Genomic DNA, 17245 nt, shown 5'->3' on the forward strand with positions numbered 1-17245 from the left:
TGCATTTCAGGATATATAACAACATGTTAGTTAAATAACCAGTTGTAATTATCTGTTGGTGTAAAGTCAATATTTTGTACATTAAACACATTTTTATTGTTATTCCTTGTCTTATATTAAACCCAACAAATGTTTGTGTAATATGCACAATAGCATTTTTACATTACTAACATTTTTACATACATTTTACTAACATTTTACATACATATATTACATACATTTTTACTGTACTAACCTGAGGAATAAAGGTTATATCATTTTATCATAATGGTAGGGATTTGTAAAGCAAGTAATGATGATTTTTCTATGATCAATAGGAATACCAGCTTTGAGATGAAGAGTTGCCCTCCTTATTCATCATTGGCTTCTCTGTGGTGGCAACCAACACTAAATCAAGGAATAACTTTGTTCTGTGTGTCAAATTTTATTTTCTTATACCTCTCATGAGTCTCTCCTGTTCACTGCTACCATCCTGATATCATCTTGAAAATGTAGTAAGTTGAGTCCCAAACCAAATTACGATTTTTTTTTGACCTTTCCTCTTCCACTTTTTAAATTTAAGAACTCAAGTTTTAGATTTTAGTTCATTATAAATGTGACACTTAACAGTCAGTCCAGCTTTTATTAGAAAAACAATTTTTTAAAAGGAAACTTTAAAAGCAACTTTAAAAACAACAGGTAGCCAGTCTAGTTTGTTAACTTCACCTTTAGTCATGAGCATTTGCTTCCTAACCAGAGGAGCACATACATTGTATTTTCCACCTTCTTATCTTTGTGCCTCAAGTTCATAGACTATCTATAGTATAAATAACTTTACATTTTTATTTATTTAAATTAAATTTAAATATTTATAAGTATACTTTAAAAATTTTGGCTTTTGTTTCTTTTACTTGACAAGATGTTTTGAATGATCTGTGTTTTTTGGTTTGTATAATGGTTTGCATTTGGATTTAAATAGAGATTTATTAAATACTGTCTCTTCTAAATTGGAATACAAAATCTGTTGAAATCATGCAACCAGAAAATGTTGAGAGGTAAAGTTAACGTTTTTTTCTTCTCCCAAATTGTTCTTTAGAAGGAAGTAGATAAATAAATGTTTCCAGCATAATGTGAAAGCAGGTGGGAGGAGAGATGTTTTGATCTCTGTAAGTTTGAAATTTTAGGAGAAAAAGGGGTTAGTACTGTAATGGAATAATAGCTAGGTGTTTGATAATGTGAAGTTAATTCAAAAGACCTACTGTTTTCCAGAATACTTCACAGTAATTCTTTGTAGAACTAATAATCTTTTCTTGAATGTTATTGCTACAAATTATAGTTTTTTAACACGGGTTTTGATTTGCTGTACAAGCCAGTAGTGAATGGCAGCATTCTTTAATGTAAATGCCCTGTAATGGTATAAAAATATGATTTATGGGGTTTAATCAAATTAATACTTATGTTTTAGTAAATCTTAGTCATAAAAGGGTAGTTGAATAAAAAATACTGGGTTTTTAAATTTTCTCTTTTTTTGTAAAAAATTTGCTAGAAATATTTATTTTAAAAAATTATTCTTTGTTTTTGAAATAATTTTAGAAAGGGAATATCTAATATTCTTGCTTTAAATGTGCTTTTTGGTAACTGAAGATTTCCTATCACTTGAATGCGTTGCCTTCAATCACCTACCCTTTTATCACAGCATTTTTTTTCCCTTTTTTTTTAGTGAATAACTGTACTTAGTAGGAAGTCATAAATAATTATTTTTTAAATGACTGTAAAATCCCCTATTTCATTCATATTCATGAATTCCCCTCCTCAAAATTAGGTCTGATTGGTGAAATGGGAAACAAGTAGATGGGCAAGTTACAAGGATGTATATATATCAACCAAAAGTGAGAATTTGAAACTGCCAAATAATAAGGGACTGCATCAGTATAGGCTGAATGACCTATTATCAATTATTGAAAGAGAGATTCCTGTATTGGCTGAGATGCTGGATTAAGATTTTTGAATTAAGAATTTAGTACCCGCATATTATTTAGGTTTTTTGAACTGGTGACTGTTAATCCACTCCACCCCTCCCCCCCATAACAGACAATCCCTGATTTTCCATAGTGACAGGAAGACCACTAAGTAGATGATGAAATTGTATTATTTATTTATTTATTTTTTAAAGATTTTATTTATTTGACAGAGAGAGACAAAGCAAGTGAGGGAACACAAGCAGGGGGAGTGGGAGAGGGAGAAGCAGGCTCCTCGCTGAGCAGGGAGCTGGATGCGGGGCTCGATTCCAGGATCCTGGGACCACGACCTGAGTCGAAGGCAGACGCTTAACGACTGAGCCACCCAGGCTCCCTGAAGTGGTATTTTTGAAACCAGCAACTTAAGTTATACTTCAGTTCTTCTTCCTTTTTTTTTTTTAAGATTTATTTATGAGACAGAGTGTGTGCGCAGTCGGGGTGGGGATTTAGGGGCAGAGGGAGAGAAGCTCCAGCAGACTCTGCCCCAATTGCGGAGTTCATCTGGGGGGATACCATGACCCATGAGATCACCTGAGCCCATGAGATCACCACCTGAGCTGAAACCAAGAGTCAGATGCTCAACTGACTGAGCCACCCAGGCGCCCTGTACTTCGGTTGTTATGCTGTAGAAATGTTAAGCTTTTCTAAGAGTTCTCTCCTATGGTTGGAAGGAAGTAGTTTTCGTAAGGAATCATGGTCATTTTTAACAATGTTTTCCAATTAGCCATTGTATTTTAAGCTCAGTTCCAAACTTTACCCAGAATTTGCATGAGTGGCTATAAAAGAAAAAACCAAATGGAAAAGAGGTTCACAACTTCTGCAACTTTGATTATGGCATTGAACTTGGATTTAGTATTGAGTATTGTTACTATCCTTCCATTCTGAAAAAATATGTACATATTTTATTTCCATTTGCTAATTGGCATTAATTTTGGTCCTCGGGTACAGAGAAATCATCTAAATTTGTTTTGAACCTTCTGGAAGAAAGCTTCAAATATTGTTACTACAAAATCCAAATGTCTATAATTATAAAATAATGAAGTGATTTCATTGTTCAGATTCTTTGAGGAGAATGTGCTTTGACCTTCTAAATTTTTGTGTAAATAGAAGTATTTTAAGAATTAGCATAGTATATGTAGTGATTTGAATACATTTTATACAAATTGATTTGGGTTTTAGATGTTACATTGAGAACCTTCTTGCAGCGTTTTACCTTTATTAGGATTTTTATTCTCTAGTTATTTATATTAACTCATTTTGTCTTTCCATTGTCTTTATAACTTGATACACTAAATAAAGCCCAGTTTTTGATTTGGATTGTCTGCTTGGAATCCTGTCTCTGCATTTTAATGTTTGGCCTTAGACAAGTTACTTCATTTCCAGTACTGTGGTGAGGATTGTAGAGAGTAGATATAATATGCCCGGCTTTTATTTTTCAGGTTCTCAGTGAATGAGAGGTAGTCAGGCTACAACTTCACTTTTGCTATGTTTTTGTACTGTTTAGACTCAATAATTAGAATGTTAAGCTTTTGATTTCTTCCTTTGTGCTTTGTCTTGGGTATAAAGTATAAAAAGGGAACTAAACGTTGAAACTTTGAATACTTAAAGGTTATTTTAAAGAACAGTTTTTGGGTGGTGACCAGGGACCTTTTTCATTATTGAGTAAAATATGACCTAGTTGATAATAAGTGCTAATGTTACTGAAGTTACCACATAATATTACTGGCAATATAAAATTTGAGCTCACAGTTTTTGGACAAGAGATGTGATTTTGGCATCACTTAGTAGTCATAATTTATACTACAAATCTTCATTCATTTAACATTTATTCAGCAGGAGAAATACCTGACCTGGAGAAAAAAAAGAGCCTGTGTTCTAACCTTGGGGTATGTTTGTTATATAAGACCTGTTTATCAGCACAATCATTTGTTAGTATTCCTGCCTAGGAATTTTGACAGGGTATTTATGCATAGAACTCCTATTGAGAAATAAAGTGAGAGGTTTCAAAACCCACAGTATAGAACTATAGATTATTTAGGTAATGAGGAAAAGCTACATGATTATTATGAACGTAATGTGTATTGCTTTATCAAAACTTCTAAGTTGTTAGTTAAACCAAAGGGTAATTTAAAAAATATGGTAATTTATTTCTACTCTAACTGGATCAAACAATTATGAAAAGAACTGTATTTGGAATTAATCATTCATATCTTTTGGTCCACTCATTGATCAAGTTGTTAAGAAATAGTGAAAATGGGCAAAATTTAGGGGAAATGGGTTCACTAAAAAATGAAAATCTGTCCCTGGATTATGGATTCACCATTATAAGGTTTAATGTTTTATGTATTAATTTTACTAGTTGGGGCTGATTGTTGTCCTAAAATATAGCTTTTTTAATTAAAGATTTGAGTGTTTTAAAACATGAACTTAAAGTCCTTGTTAATACTTAAATCAGCATATTTAATAAAGCTCTTTAAATTTATTAAACTGTTGAAAATACTTCAACTTAACATCCATGATTTTCTCATAAGAGCTTGCTTCAGAATTTTTCTGGTCTTATACAACTTCTTTAAATTGATTTTCTTGAGCTATCAGTTGAACACAGGAAATCTGTTTATTAATCAGAGATTTTCAGTGTAATCTGATTGTAGGAAACTTCTACCACTATATCATTAGGGTCCTCAAGATTATTTTAAAATATTAAAATATATTGTCCAATTTGGTCTATTAGTGTTCACTTTTTTTTGGTATCCTATCTTTGTAATGCTGGTCTTTAACTGCTGGTAAGTATAGAAAGGGATTTTGACAATTAGGTAAATTTTGCTACATTTTTTTCACTTTTATTGTGGATTTTTACTGTATGTTTATGATTTATATTTTTTATCAGAAATTGCTTTATATTTGGCAATAATCACTGATAAACTTTTATAAATCTTTTAAAGTACATGTCTGAGTTTTTAAATTTTTTTAATTTGAAATGTCTGATGCCTTCCTTTTTTTATTAAGGCTGCAAGGTGTGACTGTTGTAAATCTCAAGGAACGCTTAAAGAGAGAGTGCAGTGGCGTGGAGAAATGAAACATTTCTGTGATCAACACTGCTTACTACGTTTCTACTGTCAGCAAAACGAGCCCAACATGACAACTCAGAAAGGACCTGAAAACTTACATTATGGTATGTAATAATTTAGGTAGTAACTTGAAAAACTTGTATAGCAGTGTTTAGTTTCTTAGATCTGTATTCAAACTAATGATAATGAATAGTTGATTTTGGATAACGCATAGTCCATTTTGTCTGGGTGGAGGTGCCCTGTATGATATTTCTGTAGGTGTATTGTTTTTTATTCTCTTTTAAAAATTTAGTGCTAGTTGAAAAAAAATGGCAATTTTAAATGAAGACCGGTTTTAGGAAATTGTATGTGCTGGGAGTAGGTTGGGAGGAACAATGAAAACCCTTTAGAAGTTGTGACTTATTTAAGAGTTAAGCATAAGAACACAGTATTGAACCCAAAGCAATGAATATTTTCTGAGAGGACAAAATGGGAAAAGGGTTAATTCCACTTATTTAGCTTTGTATTTCAGCTCTCAAATTTGATACTTTTTACTTGAAATAGCTTACAACGTTTTCTTCATTAACTATTTTAAAAAATCAGTAACATTTAATGAGAAATACAGATTTAGAAAATTCTGAAGAAAGTGATATTTGTCTTATTTTAAATTTGTTTGTTTTTAGATCAGGGTTGTCAGACGTCCCGAACCAAAATGACAGTAAGTATTGCTTAAGTAAAGTGCTAAATATTGATTTTTATAATGTGGGCATAAATATATAGTCCAATTTAATCTGATCATAATAAAAGATTTTTACTTTCCTCTCTTGGGACAGTTGAAGTATTTAGGTAAATAAAACCGATACTTTCATATATGCTAAGGAATATAAAGGTGAATTAATTATGGCTTCTACCCATATTGGTGGAGATAGACATATAAATGGTATTTGAGTTGAAGTAACCATAATCTTTTTTTTTTTTTTTAAGATTTTATTTATTCATTTGAGAGAGAGATTGAGTGAGCATGAGCACAATTGGGGGTGAGGGTAGAGGGACAAGCAGACTCCCCACTCATTTGACACATGGGGCTTGAATCCAGGACCCTGAGATCATGACCTGAGCCGAAGTCAGACAGTCAACCAACTGAGCCACCCAGGTGCCTCAAAGTACCCATAATCTTTAAGGCAGTAGCAATACTATGTTTGAAATGATTGACTGAATTATTGTATTTGTTCCTGGTGGCTGTGAAAAAGCTTTAGAACAGTTGAGTAGAAGGTTGCCAGATAGACAGTGATGAAAAGTAGGAGGAATGTGCTAAGGACATGCATAACTATTCATTAGGGCCAAACTTCAGGGGCACCTGTGGTGGAATCATGGAAAATGAGGTAAAAGGATAGGCTGGGCCAGATTATTAATGGCTTTGAGTTTATGTTTCTCAAATAGGTATCTGAAGGTCTGTTTTGGGGGCCAGGACTTACAAGTTTTTATTTTATTTTATTTTTAAAGATTTTATTTATTTATTTGACAGAGAGAGACACAGCGAGAGAGGGAACACAAGCAAGGGGAGTGGGAGAGGGAGAAGCAGGCTTCCCGAGGAGCGGAGAGCCCTATGCGGGGCTCGATCCCAGGACCCTGGGATCATGACCTTGAGCCCAAGGCAGACGCTTAACGACTGAGCCACCCAGGCGCCCCACAAGTTTTTAAATATGAGAAATATTTCCATAATGTGTCCTGTGGATTTTTTTCTTTAGTCTTTGGTGTAATACATCAAATTCTGCTTTTATGTTAGCATTTTAAGACTTTTTATAAGTTGAAAGTGTCCATTTGTATGTAACGAATAAAGAGAAGAAGCAATGTTTTGCTATACTTTGAAGCACAGTGAGCCTGCCCTCTTGTATGCTGAGTAACAATAATCACCAGTATTGGAATATTGGTATTCCTGGCATCCGTATCCAAGGGAAGCTCTATAGGAGTCATTTATTGGCATTATATTAAGTCTCTGAGTTTTTGACCTGGTAAGAAAGAATAAATCAATGGTTTTTAGATCTGGCTACACATTTGGATCACCTGGGGAGTTTCCAGAACTTTCCAATGCCTAGCCCCCAACTCAGAAATTGTGTTTTTGGAAAGTTCTTCAAGTGATTTTAATATGTAACCACAATTTAGGATCAATGACAAAGTTGAAAAATTAGTGATTTTACATTATTCTGTTCAGTTTTTGCTTTTGATGTTAGTAGTTAAGAATCCTAAGAAAGTAAGAGTGCTTTCTCCCTTGCTTTACTCCCCTATATGTCATCCCCCCCCTTATGGAATTACATTTAAAATCAAATAATTCAGAAATACATCAAAATACTCAGCTGAATCATCTCATTTTAATACCAGGCACTTTTATCCATGATGAGGATATAAAGATGGTCACTCCATATTTTCACTTTGTAGCCATAAGGCAACTTCCAACCTTGTTTCAAATATGTAAGCTTTTGACCAAGGCTTTAAGGCCCACCTTCTACCAGCATAATATCAGATACTTTCTTCCTCTCCTAGCACTTGAACCACATTATATGACAGCCAGAAGGGTCTAGGGAAGGATAAATCAATGTGCCACTGCAATTGTTGCCTTTTGTCTTATAAAAGCCCTTTCCCATCTTTTCTTTGTAAGCTTTTGAAGTCTTTTAATTCCCTACCCATAAACTTCAAAGGGTGAGAGCTTAGCTGTATAATTTTGGACAAGTCCCTTTACACAAGTTCTTGGTGTGAATTTCTTGTTTGAAAAATGGTGATGAAGATAGTACCTACTTCAGGGTTATCACATAGTAAGCATTAAATACATAGTAGCTGCTCTGTACCAGACCTCATAAAGGCAGTATGTATAGTAGTTAAGAACATAGGCTTTGGTGTTAGGTTAATTTACTTGAATCCTGACCTCAGAACTTTTAGCTCTGTCATCTTTCCCAGGTTGTGTAACTTCCGAGCCTTAGTTTTCAGATGAGAAAATAAAGTGGGAGTGATTAAAAGGCCTACCTCTTGTAGTGTTAGGAGAATTAAATAACTCATTTCATGAGTTATGTAAATTTGGTGCTTTATGTAATGTCTTTGTCCATTTGAGCTGCTATAGCAATACCATAAGTGAGGTGGCTTACAAACAACAGGAATTATTTCTCACAGTTCTGGAGGCTAGGAAGTCTAAAATCAAGTTGCTAGCGGATAACAGTGTCTGGTGAGGGCCTGCTTCCAGGTTTATAAATAGCCATCTTTTCACTGTATCTTCATATGGTGGAAAGGGGTAAGGCATCTCTAGGATTGCTTAATGAGGGTATTAATCCCGTTCATGAGGCCTCTGCTGTCATAATATAATCCCCATCTAATGGCCACACCTTCAGATACCATCACATTGGGTATTAGATTTCAACATATGAATTTTAGGGGGTATATATTATCTGTAGCACATAGTGTCTGGCATGAAGCAAATACTGAACAGATGGTAGCTTTTGTCATTATAATTTTATTTTGGGTCCTCCTTCAGTATTCATTATAAATAGAAGTAGATCTTGCTTGTTGAGAAGCAGAAAAGTAAGAAGCATTATCAAGTGTAGGTCTTCACTAGGTGGCATAGTTTATTTGACATGATGTAATGTTTCTAAATGACAGGAGGTAAAACCTTGAGTAATCTACAAAATGTATGATTTTGGACCCCTTGTTCTTATGTGGGGATTCTAGGGTATTTTCCAGCTTGGACCAGGCTTACCTAGTCTTGGTATGTAGTAGATACTCAATACCTATTTGTTATATTATTCTGCCCATTTTACAGTTGAGGAAATTGAGCCACAAGAGACTGAGTCACTTGCCTGATGTTACACAGCAGTAATTTTAGGACTAAATTCCCTAACTCCTTGTTTGTAGCTCTTTTTCTTAGCTGATTAATAATGTGGTTTGAAATCCTGATGAATCTAGAATAGTACCATCTCCTTGGCCATATGCATTATTTGTAACTCGTGAGATATCTACCTGAAACAGTCTTTCAAAAAATTTGTATCTTTCTACACCTTTAAATATGCACAGATAAATTTATTAAACAGTAAGTGCTTTAAGTACAATTGATCATCATTCATATTTGCAAATTTGCCTATTCTCTAAATGGTAGCCCCTAAATCAATACCCATGGCAATTTCAAAGAAATTTGCAGACATGGTGCAGATTGGTGAAAAACATGAGTCTCCTGAGGTGCATCTTCCTGCTGAGGTGGAACAAGGCAAGGCTTTCCCTTCTTGTCTCACTTCATCCTATAAGCAGGTGTCCTTTTCATAGTCAATTAGTACCACCTTTTTTATATTTTGTCCTTTTTGTTGGTGATTTTGCTTTATAAAAGATCCCCCAAGAGTAGTATTAAAAAGCCATATCTAGTGTTCCTAAGCACAGGAAGGCTGCTCTGTGCCTTATGGAGGAAATGATGTGTATTAGGTAAGCTTCATTCAGTTGGCAGTGAGTTTAATGTTCATGAATCAACAATATGGTACACTTAGAGAAAGGAATAAGAAATTCACCAGTCTGTAGATGAGGCAACTCTGAGTACTGAAGTAAAATCTATAGTACATGGTGAAGCTATGGAAAAGAAGGAAGAGTGATTATATTTATGGATTCATGGACTTAGGACTAATTAAAAAAAAAAGTGAAACAGCATTGTTGTGAGGTTTTCAGCTTACATAGAGCATGTTACACAGGCTCAGGAAAATGTTAAACCCTTCTTGCCTACTGCTGGCTAGCTCACATTTCAAGCAAAATGGTATGGAAAATGTTAAACTTGCATGCGAGGTGATTTCTGCAGATCAGGACCAGGATGCTTTGGGAGAATACCAGCCAAGTGTTAACACAGGAAGAAGGGATATACAGTTAAACAGATTTTCAACACTGATGGGACTGGCTTGCTTTCACAAGGTCAGTGGCAAATGAATGTATGTGGTACAAGTGGTCTTCAAAGCCCCTGACTTTAAATAGTTTAGAAACCATGCAACCTTGCTGTTGTGTGCCAATGCCAAGGATAACCTCAATCCCCCCTTGGTGCATAGAGCCCAAAATCCATGAAAAATCCAGGGAAAAAACTGAGCTATATGCCAGTCCATTAGAGGTGGAACAAAAAAAAGCATGAATGGTATCTAAAATATTCTGTGATTGGTTCTCCCAGCTGCTTCATCCTAGAAGTTGAACATTGTCTCCAGAATGAAAACCTTGCATTTGAGGTTTTTTGAGGTTTTATTACTGGATGATTTCCATTGTCTTGAAGAACTCAAAAATGCCTATCTCAGTGTAGTTCCTTTCATGCCCCCAAACACTCTCTCTCTCATCCAGCCCCTCAATTAGGGCGTAATTAAAGTTTCAAGACCTACTTCATGAGAAAGCTTTCAAGGCTCTCAACACCAACAAGGAAACCACCCTGATTATTGGAAGTTAGTTACCATACGCAGCATTATTATGTTGGCACAGCTTAGGACAGCATCAAGCAAGCTACCATGAATAATTGGGAAAATGTTTGACCACACTGTGAAAAATTTCAAAGTTTTTGAAGGTGTCACAGGAAAAAAAAAAAGTGTTAAAAACGTAATGTGTATTGCACCAAGTAAGTGAAGAAGGCTTTGGGGACGTGCAGGACGATATGGAGGAAGTTTGGTAGAGAAGGCAGTAGAGCCTACCAGTGAAGACCTTGGCAAGATGGCAAAACAAGGCATCAGATTCAGTGATGAAAGTCAGCCCAAGACTCCTAAGAATGGCCAAAATATTGGAATGGAATTCTGCCTTTGGAAGAATTGTCAGTGACATGGAAGAATATGACCCTATGCTGAACAAAGCTGCAATTTAAGCACCACTGTGGTTGCCCCTCATGTAAAGATGCTTTAAAAGATTTGAGGTGAAAAGCCAAGCAGACAGGCTGACTTCTTTTTTTGAAGCCAGTTTGGGAGGGAAAAGTGCTGACATTGTCAAGAAATTACAAGAGCCAAACTCTTGAGGTAGAACTGCCAGATGTCACCCTCTTCTTCCCTCACCAAGTCACCGACTTCTTCCTCTTCTGCAGAATAATTGCCATCAACCTTTCCCTTGGTTTTTATGGGCACGCCAAAGGTTGAGAGGTTTAACCACACAGTGCATTGCCCCATTGTACATCCTGCATGTCCACTAAGAGTAAGATGTTAATATTTTTATAAAATGTTCCATGTTTACTCTTTGGTTTTTTTTCCAGGACTTTATTTACATTAGTGTACAATATACAGTATGTGTTAACAGGACTGAGTATGAGTACCATATAGTATATGTGTACTGTATCTGTACTATGCAGGAGTGTACACATCTGAGTGAAAGTGTTAATAATCATAGTATACTACAGTACATAAAAATGCTGTAATCATGATATAAAGAAACACAGAGTATAATTATTTGTAAGAAATATATATGAAATCAAGTGTGTTTCAATAGAAACACTGTTATGTATTGATCTGTTGATGAAAATCTTGTGACCAAAGGCTTGTAGGAACCTAACGTTGTATTTCCTTTTGGAGTTATGGTTCTGTATTCACTACTTAAGTATTCATGGTGACTGTCTAGAAGTTAAGTACCTCAAATATTCTGTATTCTCTACCTTTTTTCCTATATCAATATATGGAGAGCACCTATGTTTAGTCCCTTCTGGACAGATCTTTAGCTTTTTTTAGATTGTGTATGTGTGTATGTGTGTGTGTGTGTGTGTGTGTTATGCCCGGGAGGGGCGGGGTGTTCTCAATTGCAAATAATGCTACAGTGAACATGGTAAAAACATTTGAGAGACTATTATCTAGGGCAGGTTTCTGAAATTGCAATTGCTGGGATATAAAAAATAGTTTGAAGTTTGATAATATGGTAATTCTTTTCATCATTTTTTTTTTATCTTTTAAAATTTAGTAACATATATAAGCTGTTTATCCAGTAGAGAGAACTAGTGTGTATCAGGTGGCCATAATAACTAAGAATCTTTCTCAAATAAATTTAAAAGAACCTAATTATTTTCAAAATTCAGGCTAACAATCTTCTGTTTTTTACCTAAAAGTAAAAATTGTCTTTTTATGTTTTTTAAAAAATATCCATTGAGGTCACACAGTTCTGTAGAATGAATGATTTCTCCTGCTTTGTCAGTAGTTAGGACAGATTCACATTGATCCTTTCAGATTAAGACTATGGTAAACATAGTAATAATAACATAATTTGGTTATATTCTTAAACTTTTATGTGTTCCCTCCACATGATCTAGAAACCAGATATTCATTAACACCAGGAAGTAATAAAAATTAGAGGCAAAAATAAAATGTTGCTCTTTGCTTCCTCTGTAGGGTTCAGCACCACCCCCTTCTCCAACACCTAACAAAGAGATGAAGAACAAAGCCGTTCTTTGCAAACCTTTAACAATGACGAAAGCTACTTATTGTAAACCTCACATGCAGACCAAATCTTGTCAGACAGGTAACTTAGGAAAATTTGACTTACATACTTCCCTATACTTAATACCTCACTTACTGAAATTCATGCTTTTCTCAAATAATAGGCTATGGAATGTATTTGTTTTGGTCACTTTGTCATTTTCTGTTGATTTTGCTTATCTACATTTAGACATTACCTTGAGAATACAGCATTTTATTTAAAATAATTAATGAAAATCAATCTCTGTTAAAGGCTCAGAATATAAATTATGTCACAGGTGAAAAAATGCTGTATCAAAAATTTCCTTGGGGCTAAGATTCACTAAAGTTACCGTAATCCCTCTGAGAAAATCATCTCTGTAAATGTGACCTATAATGTTAACAGTTCTGTTTCCTTGTCAGAATGAGATGATATCATTCAATTATATATTTTTATGAAATTTAAATGTATTCTAATTGTTTGATTAGATAAATCTTTATGCAGGGGATGTGAGGGGAATCTGATAGGATACCTGGAACTATATAATGTTTTTAAGGGATGTTTTCTTTGTATTAAAAAAAAAAGGCCTAAATTCTATTTTTCTGTCTTTATTAAAACAGTTACTGTATTTAGTTTTGTTTTTACCTTACCTAATTTTGTGAAAACAGGGAATTTGTTTTCTTTTCTTTCTTTTTTTTAAGATTTTATTTATTTATTTGAGAGAGAGAGAGCACAGCAGGGGGAGCAGCAGAGGGAGAGGGAGAAGCAGGCTCCCCGCTGAGCAGGGAGCCTGACTTGGGGCTCGATCCCAGATCCCAGGACTCCGGGATCATGACCTGAGCCGGGATCATGACCTGAGCTGGGATCATGACCTGAGCTGGGATCATGACCTAAGCCAAAGGCAGATGCTTAACTGACTGAGCCACCCAGGCACCCCCAGGAATTTCTTTTAAAAGGGAAATGAGGCACTTAAATTTTTCTTTGTTACCAAATTTAACATTGAGTAACTATGTGTAAATGTTACTTAACATTGCTCCTTAAACACATTTTGTATTTTTAGATGATAATTGGAAGACAGAATACGTTCCAGTGCCTATCCCTGTGCCTGTGTATATCCCAGTACCGATGCACATGTACAGTCAGAATATTCCTGTTCCTACTACGGTTCCTGTTCCTGTAAGTCGGATTTTAAGTTTTTTTGTTTGTTTGTTTTTTGTTTTCATTTTGAGGTTTATCAGGCATTAGGTGGGAGAACAATGTAGTGAAGCTAGTAAAACAGGGTTGAGTCTTTGCCTTCATCAGTTAACTTAGGTTTGGTTGAATCTGTCAGTGTTTGCTTTGTGTTTAATCAAGTATATGTTCATCCTTAAAGGTGAAGTTTAGCAAATGTCTGTGTCTGCTTTATGCATATATATATATATATATATATATAGTGTCTTATGTTTGAGTTCATTTTAGAGAAAAATATTTGTGAAGTTGTAAGTTTTAAAACTTAAACACGGAATAGAATTTCATATGAATTATGATTACATTATTTTGTCCTAAATCACTTGCAGTAACGACACTATGCCAGGGCTTGGCTATCATAGTACCCTGGGGACAGAGGTATCTCAAAAATTATTTTTCTTTAATTTTTATTTCAAAAAGTAGCTGCTTATACTCTGCGCTTTCGTTGTTAAAATTGACATCTTAGTTTTGGTATGTGTTTTTTCCAAAGTATTATAAAGAAGATCATGTGTTAGAATAATTTTTAATTTGGGAAGTTATCTTTATTTATTTATTAGAGAGAGAGCACAAGGAAGAGCAGGTGGGAAGGGGAGAAGGGCAGGAGAGGGAGAAGCAGGCTCCCTGCTGAGCAGAGAGCCCGATGTGGGGCTCGATCCCAGGACCCTGGGATCATGACCTAAGCCGAAGGCAGACGCTTAACTGACTGAGCCACCCAGGCATGCCCCCCTCCTTTTTTTTTTTTTTTAAGATTTTTATTTTTAAGAGATCTCCACACCCAATGTAGTGCTCCAACTTACAATCTGAAGATCAAGAGTTGCACACTCCACTGATTGTACCAGCCAGGCACCCCCCGGAAAATTATCTTCTAATGTTGAGTAAACCTAACAGTAAATATTTTGGTTAATTAGGTGCCGGTTCCTGTTTTTCTGCCTGCCTCATTGGATAGCAGTGAGAAGATCCCTGCAGCAGTCGAGGAACTGAAAAGCAAAGTTTCTTCAGATCCTCTTGATGCAGAGCTGCTTACAATGACAGATATGATAACTGAAGATGAGGGGAAAACAGAAGCTGCCAACATCAACAGTGAGTTGCACTATATTTCACTTTGTGAATAAGTTTATCATTGGTTTTCAGTAAGTGTTATAATTAATATAGTATGTTGCAGGACATATCATTATGTTTCACCTTGAAATGGGAGTGGGTGAGCATTGCAACAAAAATGTATTTTTGTATGAAGAGATCCGTACTCTATCTAGCCACATGCTCTCTTATGCCATGCCCAGTTTTAATATATATATATATATTTAAAGATTTTATTTATCAGAGAGAGAGAGACAGAGGTAGGCAGAGGGAGAAGCAGGCTCCTTGCTCACCAAGGAGCCCGATGTGAGACTCGATCCCAGGACCATGGGATCATGACCTGAGCCGAAGGCAGACGCTTAACCGACTGAGCCACCCAGGCGTCACCCCATGCCCAGTTTTAAGCAGGACTTTGTACAATTTGTACAGTCCTTGTTTTAATTGTAATCGAATTTGACTTGTAAAATCAACTCAGAATTATTCCTGTTTTAATGTACTAGCTCAGACACAAAAATAACTTGTTGGCTTTAATAATGATCCAAACATTTATTTTGTTATGGTTATCCCCAGTTTTGTTTTGTTGGCTATACTTAATAAAGTAATTTGCATTATCTAAACCAGGGTTTATCCTAACTTCTGTTAGGGCAGTGTTTGCCAAATGGCATAAGTATGTTGTAGATGATTCTCTTAAGAGTATTTATTCCTACCCTTACTCCTCTGGTACCACCCAGAGACCTTTTTCAGCCATGAGCTGCCTGATTCCCATTACCCTAGAGCACAATAGAAACACTAAAAATTTTATGTATTTCATAATGTGACAGTTTTTGTGGAGGACTTTGTTACAAATTAACTTAGTGGGTTGCAACCAGTGGTTTTATTTGTTTTTTAATGAAGTGAATGGGAAAATGTTAGTGTGAATCTCATCAAAAAGATAACTGTTTTGTGAAACCTTTGTTTCCTGTGTGTGTCTCTATGTTTGTCTTTCTGTCTCCTATCACCACCTTGAAATGGATAAAATGTGTATCTTACTGTGGGTTGCAGTATAAAAATGTTTGAAAGCAACTGATCAAAACATTAGAAAGCAGTTGTAATTGAATGATATAGAAAACCTAGGTCACAGTTCAAAAAGAGTATTGAAAATTGCAGTTATCCACCCTCATTAGTTTATTTTTGACAAGAGATACTCTGCATACCAGAGTTGGTTTACTATCAAAGCATGCCTATTAACTTTTTGAAAAGGGGCAGTCAGAAACCTAAAGGATTAAGTTTCTGTGTCCTCATGATTATCTAACAATTATAAAATTTATAATAGTTTACATTTCAAGATTATATACCTTTTCCTTTTGTGACATATTAATATAAGTATTCTTGTTTTATATTTACAATTAAATGACTTCCTTTGTCAGATTAAATATAGGTGCTGTTCAGGTCTTCTATTTTGATTTCTAATGATCTTATGAATTGATTACAGGTGTAGTTATTGAAGCAGACATAATTGGTTCAGATCTCTTGAAGAACTCTGACCCAGAGACACAGTCCAATATGCCTGATGTACCATATGAACCAGACTTGGATATCGAAATAGATTTCCCCAGAGGTACTCTTACTTTATTCTTTAAGTGTGAAGTACAGTTATGGAATTTAGTTATGATCATTAATCATTTAATGTTTGTGTTCTTGCCTTTACTGTTTATATTTTTTTTTTTTTTTTTTTTACCCAAACAAAACTCAACGGTTAATTTCTGAAATGAGGCATAGGATTGAATTGAATAGAATTTCTTAGAGCCTGAAAAGACACTTTCTCAAAGTAATTCATTATAGAAAACTTTGTAGATAGAGTAAAGGATAAAGAAGTGATTGTTTCTTTTTTAAAAAATTAAATAAAATATTGACTTTTTCATAGGACCTTTTTAAAATTAAGTTCATCTTCAAAAGGAAAAATTATTTTTAGGTCTTTTGTTGTAAAGGAAATATGTTCTGTTTTTCATTATTTTCTTAATCTACTGATGGCTAATAAACCTGCCCAATAGAATGTAAAGCATTTTATTTTGAGACAGATTTGATATGTTGAAACAGATTTGTACTGAGATCATTTAGATCTTAGAATTGAATTTCAGGTTGTAATAGTTTTTCTGATATTATACATTTCCATGAAAGTTTCATGTTGTTATTTATTATACATGTGTTTTATTTAAGAGTCTGCATAGGGTTTATCAGAACTCATAGACCATTTTCTTTTCACCCTCACCTACAACATAGGTTATCCTCATAAATAGGTGCTTGGTTATATTTTGTGATTAGTTCTTTGTTGGCTTTGTTTATGTAATATAAACTTGTGCTGTTATATTTGGAAATAAAAGTTCTTCTGATTTGATTGCCAGCTGCTGAGGAGCTTGATATGGAAAATGAATTTTTATTACCACCTGTTTTTGGAGAAGAATATGAGGAACAGCCTAGACCTCGATCTAAAAAAAAGGTATAAAT

The 17245-nt window shown here is 34.7% G+C and overlaps 1 protein-coding gene across 4 annotated transcripts in view; it reads left to right on the forward strand.

The window, feature by feature from the left end:
• Window positions 1–17245, forward strand: part of ZMYM2 (zinc finger MYM-type containing 2) — an 86594-nt gene that overhangs the window by 46870 nt on the left and 22479 nt on the right. For 3 of the 4 annotated variants that reach the window (XM_081815394.1, XM_081815393.1, XM_081815395.1), the window contains 7 exons: window positions 5004–5169; window positions 5728–5762; window positions 12391–12520; window positions 13518–13633; window positions 14593–14764; window positions 16233–16358; window positions 17143–17237. In XM_081815394.1, the coding sequence (XP_081671520.1) occupies window positions 5004–5169; window positions 5728–5762; window positions 12391–12520; window positions 13518–13633; window positions 14593–14764; window positions 16233–16358; window positions 17143–17237 (840 nt within the window). Of the gene's footprint in view, window positions 1–3833; window positions 3884–5003; window positions 5170–5727; window positions 5763–12390; window positions 12521–13517; window positions 13634–14592; window positions 14765–16232; window positions 16359–17142; window positions 17238–17245 lie in introns of those variants that run through there. The other variant, XR_014143942.1, reaches the window with a different exon arrangement.

Source organism: Leptonychotes weddellii, chromosome 3 (genome assembly GCF_054177405.1).
Source record: "Leptonychotes weddellii isolate Sample4059 chromosome 3, ASM5417740v2, whole genome shotgun sequence".
Lineage (NCBI taxonomy): Eukaryota > Metazoa > Chordata > Mammalia > Carnivora > Phocidae > Leptonychotes > Leptonychotes weddellii.